At 39.3% G+C, this 20,950-nt stretch overlaps 1 protein-coding gene across 2 annotated transcripts; it reads left to right on the top strand.

Annotated features, from left to right (window-relative positions):
- Nucleotides 1-53: 53 nt before the first annotated feature.
- itm2bb (integral membrane protein 2Bb) lies at nt 54-20,617 on the top strand. 2 transcript variants are annotated; one of them, XM_062431708.1, is made up of 8 exons: nt 54-272; nt 13,984-14,115; nt 14,451-14,492; nt 17,491-17,559; nt 18,525-18,674; nt 19,180-19,290; nt 19,521-19,671; nt 19,754-20,617. In XM_062431708.1, exons 1-8 carry the CDS (start codon nt 189-191, stop codon nt 19,840-19,842), a joined length of 828 nt encoding a protein of 275 aa, XP_062287692.1. In that variant the 5' UTR covers nt 54-188; the 3' UTR covers nt 19,843-20,617. The 2 variants fall into 2 exon arrangements, with proteins under 2 accessions (XP_062287692.1, XP_062287693.1); XM_062431709.1 differs by lacking the exon at nt 14,451-14,492 and having other exon boundaries at nt 55-272.
- Nucleotides 20,618-20,950: the final 333 nt, after the last annotated feature.

Below are 20,950 nucleotides of genomic sequence, written 5' to 3'. Positions count from 1 at the left end.
AACCGGAAGTAGCAACGTGTGCCTGTGCGTAGCTTGACGGCTCTGCTATCACAACAACAGATCAGACTGAGTTGCGGGCAGAAGTACGGCTTCTTCACTTCGGAGCAAATTCTCTCTGTCTAGTCGTCTGCAGTTTGTTGTCGTTCTGTTTCTCTGCTAGCAGGAGTTTGGCACTTTTTTATTCCAGGATGGTGAAGGTGTCGTTTAACGCCGCGTTGTCACAGAAAGATGTGAAGAAAGACGCTGAAACTCTCATTCCCGAGGAGGACAAAGTAAGTAGAAAATGGCTAACTGAGCTAACGTTAACTTAGCTTTGTGCTCGGTGCAGGAAGAAACACGCAGTTTAAATACAGGTTGGGAAGCTCTACTGTTTGGTTGAGCCAAGTCATCGATACACTGTCACTGTTTCAGTAACTTGTGCTTACTGTAACATTTTAATGAGGACTTTTCAGTATAAAAGTAACATTACTGAACAGTGTGTGAGGAGTTAAGCTACTTCCTCATCAGCCTTTTTTCTGTTTTCCTTGTTCTGCTGTCCTTATACAGTTTAAAGCTTATTATGCAAATGATGTACTTGTACTCAGTCATTCCATATTATTGTAGGTTACAGTAAAATACATGTCAGTATATAAGTTATCCTTTAATGCGGTGTTTTTAATGACTCTTACATATCATTAGAATGCAGGTGAATCTCAAACAAAGGTCATCATCAGTTTTAGTTCATGATCATAGATAGACTGTTTCACTCATGTTTCACGTGTTCTTTCAACTTTTCATTTTGCTGTCTCAACATTTACAATAGTCCTGACTTCCCTTCAAACAGAGTCTAAACCTGTTCTCTGCACTGTATACAAACTTTCCATCACATGAGCTCATGTGTGTTTTCATATTTGTGTGAGTTTACATTAGACAGGAAGCTGGCTTCTTGTCGCTCTGTGTGAAAGTGCGTCACTCTTGTAAAAGAGAAAGTGTGGAAATATTCATCATCCACCACACTAATCCTCCAACATTACATCTGGTACACTGGTAGCTCTTTATTTTCTGCTCCTTTCTGGAAAGAATCGACAGCCTGATCTGTTGGGAATGAAGAGTTTGGAGTTGAAATGAGTGTAGCAGAATAAGTTGGACAGTGTGTGACAGAGAAAGAGGAAGCTTCCAGTCACAAGTTCACTTCATGAGCGGGTCCAAGAGAAGCGGTGGGAAAGTTTATCCAGGGCTGATCTGCTGAGGGAAACTCTTAAAAAGTCACTTTATATAATGGAATGTAATAATTGATAGCTGTGTGACATTACTGATCCTCTCTGCTGGGGGAACGTTCAGCCCTTTGAAGCTGTTATGGATTTTAAAATGCTGACTGATGAGGTGTGTGTGTGTGTGTGTGTGTGTGTGTGTGTGTGTGTGTGTGTGTGTGTGTGTGTGTGTGTGTGTGTGTGTGTGTGTGTGTGTGTGTGTGTGTGTGTGTGTGTGTGTGAAGTTGAGTGAAAGCTCTTCCTGCCTCCGCCCTGTTGGGAAAGGAGCTGCTCCGTTTCTTTCAGGCTTTCACGGGAAGTTTGTTGCAGGTTGATACTGTACACTGACTCTGTCTCTCTGTGAAGTCAGTATAATTCTGACTGTGTTTGTGTGAGGAGAGTTCATATTGTGCTTTATTAAAGAAAAGAAGGTGTCAGTGGAGTGTAGAAGCAGGAAGTGAAGTTGTTGATAAACAGGTTTTTATAGAGATGTGAGATTTGTTGTCATGACTTGTTCTAGTCTTTCTGTGTTATGTGATCTGTATCTCTGACCTCATCTTCCTGTGTGGTTACTGTACATACAAACTCTGTGCTGGTAGTTTCCTCTGAGTTTCAGATTAGACTATTATCTCAGTGATGGGAACTTAACCTTTCTCTTCTGAGGTTAGAAGTGTTAGTCACAGCAGACGTACTTTTTAGTTGTGTTTAGAAAGAGTGTGTGTACCCTCACATCCACTACTGATGCACACATGATCATTTCTAACTGTTGAAATTAGAGCCCAACTGATACTGGACTTTTGGAGCCGATGCGGATACCAATATTAGAAAGTAAAATATTTACATGTATAATACATTTGCATGAAGGAAAAGGATCACATAGACATAAAATGCTGCCTATGTAAATATTGGTGCACATTGGACAACATCATCATAATAATAATAATAATAATAACTTAATTTCTATAGCATCTTTCATACATAAAATGCAGCTCAAAGTGCTTTACATTTAAAGTAATAAAACAAGAGCAAACAAGTACAGCAAGTTAAAATAAACAGCATGGGTTAAAAACAAACATTAAAACAAATAAGAAGAGAGAGAGAGAGATAGAGTTCAAAGAGATTTAAAATAGGAAACTAAATAAAAACAAGTTTAAAATACAATATAAAACACAGATGAACGCTAGCTTTGTGGTACACTGATACATATCTGTAAAAGGCCAATATTGGCCCCTAATATGGGCTGACCAATGTATCGGTCGGGCTCTAGTTAAAATGTCTGCAGAAAAGAACACAGGTTAGTGAAGTATGACTCAGCCCTCACATTTTATACTAAAAATAACAAAAACAACATGTTTTGTTATTTGTTATGTTAAACTTCAATTAAGAAAAAGGATCATATGTACATTAAATGCTGCCTACATAAAGTAATAAAATATCAGTACATATTGGACATATTAGCCCATAGCTATATATATATATATATATATATATATATATATATATATATATATATATATATATATATATATATATATATATATATATATATATATATATATATATATATATATTGGTTGGCTGATATATCAGTGAGGCTCTAGAACAAATACAGCATTGTCATGTTGAAGTGTTTGGGCTGGTAGACATCAGCACACACTGACCTTCACTCCTGCAGTTGTGGCTTGTTGTGGTCTGTGTGTGTGTTTAGTCTGGTCTTCAGTAGATAGAGAGCAGCTCAGAGGGAGATCAGGTGGCTGATCATATTCCACCTCTTCACACTGAGAAGCTCTGTGGCTGCTGTGTCTGGTCAGGATGGTTGTCCTGCTCACTGATGAAATGTGCTCCACACAGAATGCTCCTGTACTGTACTGTATGTATGTGTGTGTGTAAAACAATAACAACATACTCAGTGTGCAGAAAAGTAGTTGAAAAAGTGTCCTGCACTATCTGAAAATATCAAAACCATAGAAAAAACGTGTGTACACATACACCACAGTGTGTGTGAATGTTTGGGATTTTTACTTTAATTTATAAACATGTGTTGGTTAACTTTGTGTTAAATAATAAATCAGTTGAGCACTAGTTTTTATTTATTCCAATCTCCACAATTACACCATGATCTATCATCATAGAACAGAATGCTTTCAGTACACACTGTGATGCTGCTTTACACACTAACCTCTGTTCATTGTAGACAGGAAAGGTTCACATCAGGTCTGAGACCCTGTCTGTCTGTGTGTGTCTGTCTGTCTGTCTGTCTGTCTGTCTGTCTGTCTGTCTGTCTGTCTGTCTGTCTCTCTCTCTCTCTCTGTCTGTCTGTCTGTGTGTGTGTGTGTGTGTGTGTGTGTGTGTGTGTGTGTGTGTGTGTGTGTTTGTGTGTGTGTGTGTGTGTGTGTGTGTGTGTGTGTGTGTGTGTGTGTGTGTGTGTGTGTGTGTGTGTGTGTGTGTGTGTGGTGTGTGTGTGTGTGTGAGTGAGAGAGAGAGAGAGAAACATTCAGAATCCACCTGCTGCGAGACGCTCGGCACCCACTCATTCTGAGGGTTGTAACAGCGTCTGAAATCCTCCTGTCCAATCAACTGTCAGCTGTGTGTCTGTGTGTGGTTTGTGTGTAGTTTGATCACTATCAGTCTCCACACAGGTAGATGATGTTTTCTGTGATGATTGAAGGGAAAAACCACACAGTACAAAGTGTAATGAACAGCCTCCTCTCCTCTGCAGTCAGCTAAAGCCTCAGCCTGGCTGTTATTTAAGACACTTGCTAAGACATTAATAGACACGGAAAATAGACAGAGCTAAATATTTAGGCTAAGTACGTCTCAATGCTCTGTTTAGCTTTTTCCCCAGTAAGCCAGGAGTTCTCCCTCAAGTGTGCTTCATTCATTTCAAACATACAGGAACTCTGGTGCCAGGTGTAATAAAGTAGATGTATATATTGGGACCCCCCCCCCCCCCCCCCCCCCCCTCATTAAATCACTAACATTACAACTAAATGACCTCTTCAGACCTAAGGCTTACAATGTGTTTTCAAGGTTTCATTCTTGCACATTCTCACTAGTTCTAACATGAGCTGCACTCAGATGATCCAGAACAGCATCAGGGTTAATCACCATCTGATCTGCTCTTCTAAACACAGTTTGACTTTGTGTAAATTAATCATTAGTTTCCTGCTGTCCTGCTGTCAGTGTTTGGACTTATTATAGATCCAGTCCTTAATGAGCTCTGCTTCATTAGAAACAAGTGCACCAGTGTCCTGCTGAATAAGACTCATAGCACTTCACTGAAACGTAACTGAAATAAAGGTGAATGATGCCAAAACAATCCTGTCAAAAGTAGTTGAACGGTAACAATATGAACCAAATCCTATCAAAAGTAAGCAGAACCCAAAGTGATGTGTTCAACCTCCTGCTGCACACTGTGTTGTTAGGTGGGCAGCACTCATTAAAAGTCCATTTTATTTGATATTTCCTTTCTTCAAATGAGATCAATATTTTTGATCCCAGACACACACACATTGTGCACACACACAGCAGCAGAGAGGAAACACAAACAGATGCTCAGTGTAGATAAGAGCACTAAACTAAAATTAAAACACTGTGTATATTAACATCGGCTAAGAAACACAATAGAACTGCTCTGACATTTATTTTACAATGTTTGTTTATTATGTTATATTTATAGTCTGAACAGTCAGGTAAGTCAGCTAAGCTAAGAGTAATATACTGACAACCAGACAGGGTAAGAGAGGGTTATTGATCCCTCTAGGGGGGAATTCAAAATTGATACAACAGTATTCTTTAAAAGTGATAAAAATGAATAAATAAAATATACAATAAAACACAATCCAAATACTATATACAATAAACCATAAATATACAATACATTAGTGGGAGTGGGAGCTACTGGGAGCTGTGGTGTTGTACAGTCCGATGGCTGATGGTAAGAAAAATGTATACATTTGAAGTGCTCCAAATACTGGTGCCTGATTGGCCGACAGCAAATGAATTTAGGTGGCGCAGTTGGTTAGAGACCCTAATCAGTCATATGAAGAAAGGAAAGTATAATAATCACTGTGAGTTGCTGAGGCTGGTGATGACAGTGTAGAATGTTATATGTATGTTTATAGGAGGTGAATTTAATGTGAGGCAGTGTGCTGTGAGTGCAGATTCAGACAGGAAGCAGTAGCTGTGTAGCTGTGGTCTCACTGTGCTGATAATGTAGGCGTGCTGCATTCAAACACTATTTTTACATGCTCAGATAAAGAGCAGCTGCATGCACACACTTGTTGCTGTGTTCCCACATACAAGCAGTTTTTACTGAAGCTGATGTGAGTTGAGTGTAAAAGCTGATGAGCTGAATGTACTGACCACCATGAATGCATGTCACCAAATCTGACTCCACACCCAGATAGAGACCATCAGGTAGTCTCCATACGTCTGTTATCCATGTTTAGTGATAGCAGGATAAATCCACAGCTTATCAGTAGGTTCGTTTGCTTCATCCCATGCACAACTCATACTAACATATGGTTGGATTAAAGCCAAAGCTTTCACAGGGCCAACAAGATTTCCCAGTTTTGGGTCAGTCTTCAGCCCCACCGTGGGCAACTTTGAGCTGCCAGTTGGTTTTACATGCTCAAATATGTTCTGTTCAAAAAGTAACACATTTAGGTTGTGTTAGACCCCAACTGGTCGAGGCAGATGGCCGCCTGGTTCTGCCTGACGTTTCTTCCTGTTAAAAGGGAGTTTTTTCAAGTGCTGCTCATGTGTGAATGTTGGGTCTCTTTAGAATTAAACCTGAAGAGTACGGTTTAGAACCTGCTCTATGTGTAAAGTGTCTTGAGATGACTTTTGTTGATGATTGATTGATTAGACCAAATCAGGCTCTACACAGACTTCCACAGAGGTGTGAGTGTGTGACCTATCTGATCATAACTCAAGTAGAAATACTAACCAGAAACTTAGACTTGGAGCCTGATATAACACCAGGCCAGTTCACAGTCATTTATGTGTTTGTTTCCCCTCATGACAGAGGTACAACTCTGTGAAGATCACTGCAGTGATGATGAGTCTCTTCATCTTCACAGCTCCTCGGTAAACGGGAATGCTACAATGTTACATATGGTTGTGGTAATCAAGCTTCTTGTTTGATCGTTATCTTCTGTGATGTAGTCAATGCAGCACCTTGTCTAATGACATCAAAATGCATTCTGGCAAAAGTTGAGCCTGGTTTAACTTTATTGCTGCAGTTTGTTGCTGAGCCCAATGCGGTCTCCATCCTGAGGACACACTGCCCCCATTTAAATGAATGGGAAGTTCATTACCTGTCACACAGTGAGAGGAATGAAAGGTGTCTGTGCTGCTGGCTGCAGGACTTGAGCACTGTCAGCTAAACAGTTGATGACACTGTGCAGTAGAGGAGAGGAGGTCGTACCAGTGTCTGCTTCAGAACTACTTTACCTGACTTCACTGCATTAAAACAGAGCAGGCAGTCACTAGGTCTCCATCAGTGCTCTGTGCAGCACTAACTAAACTACATAATGACTCAGTGAGAGCTAAAAGCTTCGCTGTTGAGTTGATTAGTTAATGCAGAATGACAAACACTCTCTATTACTGGCCTCTCAGTAGTTTAGTCCAGCCCAAATGATTCATGTAGAGAGTAATAGTCAGATTAATGATAATGATTATATTGAATAATGGTGCAAACTAGTGGGGGCTTGTTCTATCAGCTGTTGGTTTAGATAGAAATAAATGGAAAGTATTTTCATATGTGGCTGCCACTTCCTTTATGCAAATCACTCAGCTACACCAAGCTTTGCTGGTGGCTGCATTTTTTCAGTGGTCGACTTACATCCACCTTTTTGTTTCACTTTGTAGTCACTGAAACTAGAGATACAGTGATAATGACAATATGACAGGTCAAAGCTTCTCCTCTGCTCTCTGTGTCTGTGTGTAGTGTGAGTGTGGTCTGAGGCACGTGGACCTCTTGAAAAGGATTAAGAACTAATCAGTAAGACAGAGACTCAGCCGGGAGCTTTAGCTGCCTCCCACAGGGCCGAGCTCTAAAACTCCACTAGAGGGAAGATTAGAGGAGCAGAGGATGACCTCCCCCCCTCACACCCTTCACCCAGTGCTGCACAGTTACTGCTCCTCATAACCTAACACATAGAACTCCCTCATAATATAATGCACACAGGTAGATTTACAGCTACCACACAGCTGTTTTAACTTCTCTTTTTATTATGAAGGAGTTATTTTGAAACTTGTTTCACTTGAACTGATGAAACTTTTCCACTTAAGTTTTAGTTTTTGCTTCATTTGTAAAATAATTCTTCCAAACTGAACTGGTGGTTTAGGATTTTAGGTCAGTCAGGTTTCAGTTAGTTTTGACTAAATATTTTAGATTCACTTTCATTCTTTTTATGTGATTTGAGTTGAAATGTCTGGTTTTTTCAACTCTTATAAGCTTGTGTGCATGTCACACATGAGAAAGTGTTTGGTTGGGTCAAGTTGAGTGTGTGCCAGGTTACTGTGTAGTGTCTATGCCATCTAAGTGAAGCAGCAGTTCAGAGTTCACAGCAGTGAGTGCAGCTCATAGAGGAGGATGGAGTTTCATGTGTCACTGAAACTTAATTCTGTGCTGGACACTGATACTGCTCTGTCTCACAGACACTAACACAAGCTGCTCTGAGCTGGACTGATGCTCAGCACCCTGATGAGCTTCATAGTTCAGTATTGTGCATTAACACACTGATTCAACATGAGAACATTGATTCAGTCCTGACTAGAGGAGAGACTTTTGTCTTAGTGAAATCAAACAGCTCAGAACAGTCAGTGATGAACATAATGAGACGGTCACTATGACAACTAAAGTAACTACTGAATTAGTAACAGAGGAACAGAGAGCAGAATTCAACATGGTGACAAACTGTGTTTCAAAGCAAACGTTGATGTGTAAGATTATAAAGAATCATTTTTATATAATGTAAAAACTTTCTATACATAATATGGTATTATTAAAATGGAGTTTAGATACATTCTTATTACTAGCTGACACAAAGCCTAACTTTACTTTTAGTGTTATCAAACAAAGAGAAATGTCCTCCGCTCCTCCTGAACAGCTGTCATTGATCACTGCAGCATGACATTAGGTTGCATTTCTCCACAACTTAACTCTGGATCAACTTTCTCACCACTGGTACAGCGTCACTGTGGCTGCAGCCTAAATGTACTACCCACATTCAAGTGAATGGGGGAGCTGGTGTATTCACTGCACCACTTGATTGTCTCTGTCTTAGGCTGGATCCAAGGAACGTTATCAGTGTGTGTAGCCCAACATGACTCTGGACACTACAATCAATCAGAAGGACAAACATAATGGCAGCATCCCTGGTTTGAATACAGCCAGGGACCTATGCTGCAGGTCTTCTCTCTCTCTCTCTCTCTCTGTCTCTCTCTCTCTGTCTCTCTCTCTCTCTCTCTCTCTTTCCTGTCAGCCTCTCTGCCAACTACTGTCTCAATAAAGGCAGAAAAGCACAAAATAAATCTAAAGAAAGTGATGTAGGGCTGAGCAACATATGCAAGTTGGGTGATAGGAAAAAAAGGCGGCCACCTCAAAAACGTCCTCATATTTGAGCTAAACAGTAGAGTAACATATGTTATATATATATATATATATATATATATATATATATATATATATATATATATATATATATATATATATATATATATATATATATATATATTGACACAGTGTTCTTGTTCGATCAATCCCTCAGTATGCACCACTTTAATCTGATGACACTGACATAATGGCCCTCAAACCATATGAGAGTCTGACGTTATTTAGTGGAAAACATTTGTTAGTTGTGTTTGAGAGACACACACACACACACACACACACACACACACACACACACACACACACACACACACACACACACACACACACACACACACACACACACACACACACACACACACACACACACACACAGTCACCTCAGCAGCCTCCATCCTCCCCACAGCAGCCACACACTGCAAATGTCTTCCACCAACTATTGATCATGTGATTGATTAACTGTTAAGAATCACTTCTCTGACACCTGTATGAAACATGCTGCTTTATTTAGAATGTCTACAGTTATTGTCAACCCCTCCAAAAACCAGAGAGGCACTCCTCCAACATAAAGTCAGCATTAGAGGAGTATTGATGGATTTACAGTAAACAGACCTGGTTACTGCTGTTGCAACAGGACATGACTGTGCAAGATGTTTTTATACTCTTTAATTACTTTTTCATAATGTCAGTGATACTGAGCTGCAGTGTGAGTGTGTACATGTTGTTCCTGCTTTATGATGTCTAAGTCTGCATTCTTCACTGTGTTAGCCGTGTTGACATATGTGGGTGTTAATGAGGGTGTGTGTGTGTGTGTGTGTGTGTGTGTGTGTGTGTGTGTGTGTGTGTGTGTGTGTGTGTGTTAGTTATGAAACGTTGGTCTGAGGGCCTGTTGTGTCTTGTTAGTGAAGAGCTGCGGCCTGTTGTGAAATATAAAAGATCACTTCATGACAATTTAGAAAAATGACATGAGTTGAATCCACAGACTCTTTTCTTCTGATCACTGAGTCTAACAGAGACACATTCCATCAAGCAGCTTTGTAATGTCTGCTCACATCTTAATAACTCAGTTAACAAACCTTCATACAGCCCTGAAGACATGTCTCCAACCAGTCAGGGAACTATGGACAATGTCAAACTGACAGCATGACTCATCACCTCTAAGAACGCCCAGACTTACTAACCTAAAACACGCCTCTTCTTCTTCTACTACAGCTTTTCCAGCTCAACAGTCAAACTGTGTTTCAGAACATGAGCTCAGACACAGTCTGGGATTTCTGGGTGCTACAAAACATTTCTGGACTAATGATGAAATGATCTGGGCATAAAATGTATAGACAGATTTCCATCAGTGATCACATACTATTCATATTCTGTTATTGATGTCCTCACAATTAGTCTCAATAACAAACTTCTCACAGATAAATGTGAGATTAATCCTTAATGAAGCTTTCAGAGAGCAGAAAAAGTTAATGTTTTGTTTTTATGAGGAGAAAACTATATAAAAACAACATATAATGGTCCAATGTTTCATAAGACAGGAAAAACTATTTCAACAAATGATATTAAATGTGAAGAATGAATATTTTTGACATTCTGGATGATTATGAATATATTTCCTTCTTTGTATGTTAAATTCATCCAATTTCAGGCAAAAAAAACAAAACAAAAAAAAACAAATATATAATTATAATTTTTTTAATACATATTTTAATATCTCAATTGTGAAAATGGGTCAAATTTGACCCTGAACAGTACGTTAGGGTTAAGTCATTGTTAAGCCTTTAAAATAGCAGAAAGATAAAAATAAAAATAAAAAAAAGTTTGTATGTTTTTCCAGAGCCAGAGATGACTTCAACCTTCTGATTGGTCGACGAGCCACAACTGACCCACCTAAAAATAATAAGCTGATTAATCAACTAATGATGAAAATCATGAAAGGCTGTTTAGTGGCTTATGTTTACTGCTGAACGTACAAAACCTGTCAGTCCAAATTCAGGACCACAAAGTCTTTAAATCAAAGTGAGCTGTTTAATATTCTCTTCTGTTCATTAAGTGGACACATCCTCTTCTCTTCCTGTCCTGTTTTTCATCAGTTCATCTTTTCTCTCCTTAAAGTAAAAAGACTTCAGTGACAGTTACAAAGCTCTGGTCAGCAGAGGTGACCTCAGCTTTACAGCTGATGCAGAAAAGCCTGAGGAAAAGTTCCCTTTTACTGTTGCTATGAGCCAGTGAGCTGTCACACACACACACACACACACACACACACACACACACACACACACACACACACACACACACACACACACACACACACACACACACACACACACTGCTGACACCATGAACGTTAGCAGTTCTCATTAAAGCCACTTCCTCTTGTTTTTCTCATTTTTTAGTCTCAGCTGGTTTCAACAAACTGTTGTTTGGTTCCTCTTTTTCTAACGTTATTCTTGCTCAGCGTGCTTACAGCTTCCCTTACAACTGTTGCACAACTGTCAGTTTTTACGTGCTGTCGGTAACTTGTGTTGTGTGTGAGGAAGAGGTGGCGGTCACTGAACTGTGTCTGTGTTATCTGCTGCAGTGTCTTCCTGTTTCAAGATGTTTTGTCTTTACTTCTGACCAGAAAAAGCTGACTCATGTCCCACATTCATCACGCTGTAAAATCTGTGGACAGGCTGAAGTGCATTTTCCTCAGATGGTATAGCTTTACTGACCAAACACAAGGCTGGAATGTGAATGTTAAACTGGAGGTCAGCTGTTATTTGCTGATGTCAGGAATGTGTGCTGACTGTGACACAACATCCACAGAAATAACTCTTTGTTTTAAATACATATCTTCAATTCAAGGGAAGAGTTTCTTCAGTTTCTTCGTTGAAGCCACAGCTTTAGTTTTTAGTTAACATGAAGTCAAAACTTGAAACTGAGAAATGATTATTGTTTTATCTTCACATTGACCTCAGACAGTTTCTCTCAGTCAGAGGAAGTGTTTTGTTTTGGAGCAGGAGGAGAAGACAGCAGAGTTTTCTGGAAGAAGCCGTGCCTTCATCTGCTTGGCCAAAGTCCACAGACTCATGTTTGTCTGCTGATAAGCTCCAGCTTCTTCAATATTTACCCTCAATCCTCTTTTCCTGTCATTCAGCTCAGCTCAAAGTCTCAAGCATAGACTGTAAAAAATAACAGACGTAGTCACCGTGACGTCACCCGCTGCTCTGTGGACTCTAGTTTGTTAGCCTCCAGTTTGGCAGTTTGGGCATCACCATGTTGGACTTGTGGACAAAAGGGTAAAGCTGACCTTTAATGCTAGCTGCTAGCTGGGTTAGCATGGTGCATTTACAGTCTTGAAACAAAACACTTCCTGTAAAACCTGAACAGCTGAACAACACTGTTTTATGTAACAGCTACACTTATACTCCTGTTCTGATCTGGGGTTTCAGTTTTAACATACATAACCAATGTTGTCGCCGTGGTAACAACTTGTCAGTCACAGGGTAGCCACAGCCTAAAGCAGGAGTGTTAAATTCAGTTTCATCCTGGGCTTGTTAATGTAACACTATATAAATGTGTCTGTGTGTTGTCCTATTACAGCTGCCTCTGCAATGGATTATTATTAACTATTAATAACTAGCTCTGACAGCAGGATTATATGAAACATAATGGCAAGCAGACATTCAAGTGCACAACTATTATACAAGTCATTAAAAAATGAAATATACAAATTGTGTACTAGTAAGTAATAAAGTCCAAGTTAAAATTTGTCTTTCAGTCTAAATTCTTTATTGATTTTCAGTATTTCTGTTAGTCTGTGTCTGTCTGTCTGATTTGCATGGTGATGAGTCACTGTGTTGCTGTGTGTGTGGAGCCTCCTTCATCTCAACTAAACAGAGCCTTGTTTTCAAACACACTCACACACACTTGCACACACACTCTAGGCTCACACCACAGTGTGGCCTGTGGTTGTCATGACTCTTGAGAGTAGCCAGGGTCCTGGCAGGACCGGCTGCTCTGTATTGATCCGGCGCTGTGCTCACGGCGGGCCGTTGTGATTGGCTGCCAGCGGAGAGAACACCCGTTTGTTTGTTTGTTTTGATATGGAAATCATGATTTCAAAGAGTTCAGTTCTCAGATTGATGGAGGCATGACTGTAAGTGACATCATTAGCAGTGTGTTAAAAAGCTACATAACTATCAGTGTCACATTCACTCTGCTGGAGTTAATCTACCTGCTTTAGTGTTGTAGCTGTTTGCTGGTTAGAATGATCTCTGCATGCTGCTGTCAGGGCTGCTCACAGAAACACCTGGAAACACCTGCAGTATGTTTGATTGCAAAGATTTGGCAGAATGTGACTTTCTTGCTGTTGATATGAGGTTAATGATGCAGTGAGTGTTTTTACATAAACAGTGCAGGTGACAGCCAGCAGGTTAGGGTTAGGCCTTCATCCACTCACTCACTACACCTCATTGTCATCGTTTTCCTTCTTTGTGGGACTTTCAGAATTCTCTCTAAGAATTGGATATTTCTACAGTAAATAAAACAGTTTTGTATGATAGTGTAAATACAGAATGGTGAACAGTTGATTTAAACAAGCTTATAACTGTATACGTTTCTTTTATTTGGGGCTGTGAAGCAAGGTCTTCATTATTTAACCTCATTCTACTCCTGAGGAAGCAGGAGAAGTGAATGATGAGACACACACACACCACACCACAAGTCAATGTGTTTCCTTTTTAAACAGGATGCTGAGTTAAAACATTAAACCTCAAAGATCAATCCTGACTATTAGTTATGGAGAGAAAAGCAGCTGGATTTGGGGAGCAAGGTGGGATTATATTTAGTGAGGAGCTTTTATGATTGGACTAGTGCAGCATGAAATCACCTCTAGAGAAGAACAACTGTTTTTATAATATGTTAAGAAAAGAGGAGCCGTCAAAATCATCGAATGAATGGATACTTGTGTAGTTAACAGTGGTGACCTGATGATGATGATGATGATGATGATGATGATGATGATGATGATGATGATGATGAGTTGACATGTTGGGCCTGTCTCATTCCTCAATGTGTAAATATGGTGGAAACATTCCAAACCTCATCATATCTGATCAGACATTTTCTCTCCCCCCCACCCCCCCACAGGATCCTGAGGCAGTGTTTGCCGTGCGTCACCAGTCTCGGGCCTGGTGCTGGTGCATGTGTCTGGGTCTGGCCCTCATGCTGTCTGGGATGGTGGTTGGAGGAGCCTACCTGTACCGCTACTACGTCCTGGAGGTGAGCATGGTGATAAATATACTGTACATTAGAGGCTCACTCCGACTTTTAGGCTCATGTGGATTACAATGATAGAGGAATTAAAGATTCAGAGAGCAATATATGGGCCCCCACTACTACTGCAACTACAACAATGAACTACATTGACAGTTTTATTAGTGATATTATTATTATTCATTTAATAATATCTGGCTGGTAAGTGAGGTTCTTCTTTAAAGACAAAATAATATAATTGACAAGTACATTTAAAGGAAGTTGCTGTGCATCAGTGACTGTTTAATTTCCATGTATTCATTTATTTAGTTTATACTTATATCTTTTGTTTCCATCTATAGAGAGTCGAAGACAAAGTGGAACCCATGGATTACTATGGAGAAGTAGGAAAACCTCATTAACCCTTACATACTGGTCATATTCCTTTGTGATTAGTACCACATATATATTTTGCATTCATGTCTTCTTTAGATTTGACACTATTACAGTGAAAATACAATCACACTATATTATGATCTTATCTTATCTAAAATGAGAATATAACAGCAATAATTATTTATGTTATTTACTGAAAGTAAAGGATGCAATAACATTTGAATGGTAGGTTTAACAGTAACCTTTAACTACTTCTATGTGCAAAAATGTATACCAGCTGCACAAAAATACATCATTTTAAAATATTGGCATTTTTTGAACATTCTGAGCCACTTTTGATGAAAAGTCATCAAATTTCAGACTTCAAGGATGTAGTTTAGGTTGTTTTTAATTACTGTCAAATGTCAAAATGGGCCAGATTTGACCCGAACAGTATGTAAGGGTTAAAAATATATATTATCATTAAGTCATGAAGACACGTAACACACACACACACACACTCACGCACATACACGCACACACTAACACACACTCCAGTGTGTTCTGCAGCAGTCAGCTGATCTGTGACACATTAGCACACGTTCGCTCTCTGTTGGCAATACACATAGCAATTATGGTAATAAAATATCTCAAACATTTATCTTTGGCTTTCTATTACTTGAATATCATATCTTATCAGACATTATAAACACTGATGTTCCTTTATGTACAATTAAAATCAGCCTGTCAATGTATCCAGTTAATCTTCTTCAACATATTATAGATAAACCGAGAGCTGCATGCAGTCATATAAAGTGACAGGTAACGTGTTCATCTGACAGTTATGGTGATGTCATCCTGCATCATCACCAATCTTACTGACAGCAAGTCCTGCAGCACTGAAATACTACTAGATGTCCCAGACTGTATCATGCATATTTAAATGAATGTGTATTTGATAGAATCCTCCTAAACAGCACAGAGGAAAGTACCCAACATTCAGTCACTTCTATTTAAAAGTTGAAATGTTTCTCAGTTTAAATCATTCATAGCTCATGTTCATGAATCCTCCACTCTGTATCATCACCATGGTGTTTGTACTTCCCATTACTCCTACAGAGTCATACGTCTTCTCTCTAGGTGACCTCATCACTTTCTTACAGTTGAAGTTTGAATTCCTATCAGATCAGTAAATGATGCTTTGAACCAGGGAATCCGATGTGTTACTGCAGTGTGTCAGATACATATTAGATTGCTATTATCTGATACACATTATTAAAATCAGGTTTGAGGCCCAAAAACTTTACATTATCAGTCTGTGTTCTAACCAGGGTTATTATAGTTTTGAAATTTTCATTAGTTTTTATTTGTATTTAGTTTTTCAATTTTCTTTTTTATTTCAGTTTAGTTTTAGTAAGTTTAACACGTGATGAAGTAAGGACACTAAGTAAAGACACTGTGTTTGTGTTCTCTCTACTGGTACTAGCCCATTACTGATACAATACAGTCACAATGGAGACAATGAAAAGAAAACTAAAACTAAGCTGATTTTATCTGTTATTCACTTTAGTTTTAGTTAGTTTTGCTTTGTTCATTGTTTTTTTTTCTTTTTCTTTCAGTTAACTAAATGATTTCTTCACTGCTAGTCTTTACTGCTTGGTCTTAGTTTTAGTGAACTATAATAACCCTGGTTGTAACTGCTTCTGACTTCCTGATTGACTCCTTTAAAGTAGCTTTAAAATCACTCATTACATTGCTTCATGAATAGACCTGCCATGATAACTACTTCTGTTGGACGATATATCATCTCAGAAATAATCGAGATAAACAATATTATTGTCATTTGAAGATCATTTTATACCACTGATATAATGATAATATAATTATGAAAGATAATACAAGAGTGGGCAGACCGCCATTATGGTTGGGGACAGAGTTATTTACCTTTAATTCTTCTACAATCTCCAATCAGGACGTACACAGTGAGGAATGGAGGACACTTGTTACTTGCAATACTGAGGTCAAAAAATGATCAAAGTCACGTCCATGTATCATATGATAAGTCCATATAGACATGATTATGTTGATAGTTGGGTCAGTGACAATGAGGGTGAAAAGATAGTTTTAAAAGCAGCATCAGGTTTGTTAAAACATTTTTAACTTTAATTTTTATGAAAAACTAAGGCTTATACCAGTTGACACTGGGTTGCATCACATCATTGATCCAATTACATCATTGTAGGATAGGTGGATAATTATAGTGAACAGTTCAGGATCATGATAGATGAGATATTTATGATATAGTTCTATGGTTGGTACACTTTGCATTTATACCACAGATGAGCTTTTTAGCCAGTGTGTTGTTCAAAGGTTGTTCACAATTGGACTGATGGATTTCACTTCAGTCTAAAGGAAACATGAAATGAGCAAACAGACATGTTAGGTGTGAAAGCATCAGAATACATGAGATACAATTCAGTAATGCTTTAACAGGTTAACACTTTATATGTTGTGGTCAGAGTCGGTTCACCTGTCAGCTGCATTTTCACACGTTTTATTTTCAAAGAGAAAACAAACACATAAGTTCTCCTCTGCAGTCAAAGCACAGTGACACAGCAAAAAGAAATGTAAATGACATCCTGCAGGATCAGACGTGAACAGCCTGACAGGTTGGTGCAGGTTCACACTGTGAGCCGGGTTTATATCGGCTGCTGACTCCACCTACACTACCTGCACAGGGTTATGTAGTACTGCTGTGTGTGTGTGTGTGTGTGTGTGTGTGTGTGTGTGTGTGTGTGTGTGTGTGTGTGTGTGTGTGTGTGTGTGTGTGTGTGTGTGTGTGTGTGTGTGTGTGTGTGTGTGTGTGTCTGTGTGTGTGTGTGTGTGTGTGTGTGAATCCACTGTCAGTACACTCTGTCATGTCACCCATGTGCAAATGTTCAACACAAACACGACAGAGCCATTCATAAAAAAATCCAGAGCACACAGATTAATAATATCCTGACTTTCCCTCCTTCTCGTGTGCAGGAGGGCCAGGTGTTTGTGTGTGGGGTGGACTACCGTGAGGAGGACTACATGATCCGTGAGGAAGAGGAGGTATGATACAAAAAAACAATACTGTCACATCACACTGACATTCCACTGTTTAGTTTGTCATGTCACTCCAGCATCATTCATCATTAACCATTAATCACAGAGTCAGTTACTGATGGACTAACTGGTCACATCACTGCATTCAAATCTATTTCTGCTATATTTTATTGAGTTTGACTCCTTATTAAAGTTCAAATCATGTTTATTTTACCTTTTTGTGGACCATTATCAAACAGTATGCTGTAAAGCTGTACATTCATGTATCCTCCTGCTGTTCCCATTCATTCTTACCCCATATATAATCCAATACACACATATAAAGTGTAAACTGTGCTGGATTTCACAACGCCAACAAGTTTGTGTTAATAAGCTTTTAAAAGCTGAATGAAAACCAACGGCTGCCTGGAACAACACACCGTTTTCTTTATGGTTATCTGGGATGTAAAGTTGAACACATTTTACTTAATGGGCTAAAACTTCCAAACACCAAACTGCTATTATGAACTTTCTCAGCTTCACTGTGTTGAAAGAGATTATTTCACATGGTTTAGCTAAAAGAGGCTTCAGAGTACAGGATCTTAAAGGGACAGCTTGACATTTTAGGAAATATTGAGAGGGACAGCTTGACATTTTAGGAAATATTGAGAGTTAAGTGAGAGGATTAATACCACCTTCATGTCTCTATAACATATATGAAACTGCAGTAGGTGGATGCTTTAGAAACCTCACTGACGAGACTCCAGGAAGTCACTGCTCCCAACCAAGAAACAGTCCCACACACCAATAATGAGTTGTCAGACTGTCCCTTTAAGACTTCACTGATGTCAAACTCATCTCTCTGTACAAAAAACTGCAATGTGTACTTTAATGAATTAAATGGCGGCTGTGACTGACCAACAGCTGCCCGCTCATCCAATCAGCTGACTGACTGACCGACCGGTTGATTAACTGGTTTTACTGGTTTGTAGGTGCATGTTGAGCTGCCAAACCAGTTCCGCCTTCGCCAGCTGGAGGAGACCATCCGAGTGCTGGAGAGGGAACAGGTGGAGCTGATCAGCGTCCCGGTGCCTGACTTTGATGACGGAGACCCTGCTGACATCGTCCACGACTTCCAGAGGGTGAGATAGTTGAGTCAGCAGAAACAAAGAGGAGGAAGCTCCTACCCCCAGCCTTTCTTTTTGTTCCTCATCATTTTTTATATTTATTTTGATATACTTGAACATTATATATTATTCATTATATATCACAGGCCCATGTTGAATGCACAAATTATAACCACATAACTTATAATGAAAGAAAGAAAGAAAGAACTAGAAAAAAAATACACACACGCATACACATATAAACACATGCACATATACATACATACACATGCAAATACCTGGATTCCACCCCCAGCCTTTAATTACAGATCTTCTGTTTCCTGTCTGAATCACTCATGACCTCATCTTATCAGAAATGAATGTAGGAAAAGCTAAACAGAGGATCTGTGTGAACAATTACAGTTGAATTCTGAAGACTTCTATTTATATTTTCACAAAAATGCAGTTCATGATGAAGAAAAAAACACACAGTGCTCCGTAGTTGTTTTCTTACTCTGTGAATGTTTGTGTTGTGTCTCAGAGGTTGACCGCCTACCTGGATCTGAGTCTGAACAAGTGCTACGTCATCCCGCTCAACACCTCCATCGTCATGCCTCCCAAAGACTTACTGGAGCTGCTTGTCAACGTCAAGGTAACAGACTGCTCCTCTCTGAATAAACAAAGCTGGGACCAAAATCAACCGGTTTTAACGAGTAAACAGGCTCCTCCTTTTCTCCTCCTACAGAGAGACAGTAAAGAGCAAGAATCAGCAATACACTTGTCCCTCAGATTCTTGCATTATTGTTTTGTTTTTGTTGTTTTTTTAAAAGTAAGAACCAACAATGATTGCCAACACTTTGCTGTGTTCATGTCTCTGTCCAGGCCGGCACCTACCTGCCTCAGTCTTACCTGATCCATGAGGAGATGGTGGTGACGGAGCGCCTGGAGCACGTCGACCAGCTGGGTTACTTCATCTACAACCTGTGCCGCGGCAAGGAGACCTTCAAGCTGCAGCGCAGAGACAGGATTCTGGGTAGGGACAGCAAATCAGTCCTTTAGTTGAGACTTGTGTGTGTATTTAACTTCAACACGTTAACTCTCTGCTCGTGTTACAGGCATGCAGAAGCGCGAGGCTCGGAACTGCCGCAAGATTCGCCACTTCGAGAACACGTTTGTGGTGATGACCGAGATCTGTCTCCCTTAAGAAGCCTCGTCGCCTCACTGATACTCTTAATGTCACTAGCGTGCAGTGAGATTGTGTTTTTAATCTTCACTTCTTTGTTTCTGTCCTTTACTTCAGGTTAGTTTGAGTGAGTGAGAGGAGTGAAATGTGAAGCTGTTTGATGATTATTCAGTGATTGTGAAAAAAAGGTGAAGAGTATTTTTCCACTTTGTGTTTGGGGATCTTTGTTATTCATGCTATCTTTTCAGAAAATAACTAGTTAAAATTCAGACTCTGAGTTCTGATTACTAAATTATTTTAATCAAAATCATAGTAAGCATAGCCTGAACATTTATTTTAATATACATACATACATACATACATACAGTCAGTTTAAGTATAAAGTAGCAAGAAAAAGGGCAACTTTTTGTACCACTCTCTGGTTTTTGGAACAGACCCAGGGAGACTTTCATTTTTGTATTTCGTCTGCTGTAGCTATTAATACACTGCACCTGTTCTTTTCTAACTGGAAACTGATCTTAAAATAAGAGTGTGGACACGTTTCTTCTTTTTTTTAGCTTTAAAAATGTAAGTAAGAAAAGATTAAGTAAGAAAAAGAAATGGAAAAAATATAATTCACTGATATTTTTTTTTGTGCACGTGAAAACACACTTATATTAAAGTCTTTTTTCAAAAGGGTCTTTTTTTGAATGTGTACGTTTTGGATAACTCTTCTTGTTTTACTAATTTGTGTATATAATCTCTTGGAAGATATGACCAGACCAACCAATAAACAAAACAGAGAAAACACAAGCCATTCTGTTGTCTGTGGTTCCTCTCAGTCCTTCATCCAGTCCTTCATCCAGTCCTGCTCTCAGTCCTGCTCTGAGTCCTTCATCCAGTCCTGCTCTCAGTCCTTCATCCAGTCCTGCTCCCAGTCCTTCATCCAGTCCTGCTCTGAGTCCACGGTGATGCAAACAAACTCAATGAGCAAGGCCCATCAACTAGTGCTATGACGGTGTTAGGGAGTCAGTCCACCTCTTTGGTTCAGACAGTCATGTTCCCCTCAGGATGAATCCAGTCCCTGACTTTTCCTGTAGCTCCCTAATTGTTCAATAATTTGGTTAATGACCAAACACCTGCAATACTA

This window comes from Scomber scombrus, chromosome 13 (genome assembly GCF_963691925.1).
Source record: "Scomber scombrus chromosome 13, fScoSco1.1, whole genome shotgun sequence".
NCBI lineage: Eukaryota > Metazoa > Chordata > Actinopteri > Scombriformes > Scombridae > Scomber > Scomber scombrus.
This window is presented reverse-complemented; position numbering and strand designations above follow the sequence as displayed.

What these genes read in the sequence shown, in the direction of transcription:
- itm2bb (XM_062431708.1), top strand. Translation starts at nt 189, where the DNA reads ATGGTGAAGGTGTCGTTTAACGCCGCGTTGTCACAGAAAGATGTGAAG. An exon ending in TGATCCGTGAGGAAGAGGAG is followed by an intron (nt 17,560 to 18,524) that starts GTATGATACAAA and finishes ACTGGTTTGTAG; the next exon opens with GTGCATGTTGAGCTGCCAAA. An exon ending in AGCTGCTTGTCAACGTCAAG is followed by an intron (nt 19,291 to 19,520) that starts GTAACAGACTGC and finishes GTCTCTGTCCAG; the next exon opens with GCCGGCACCTACCTGCCTCA.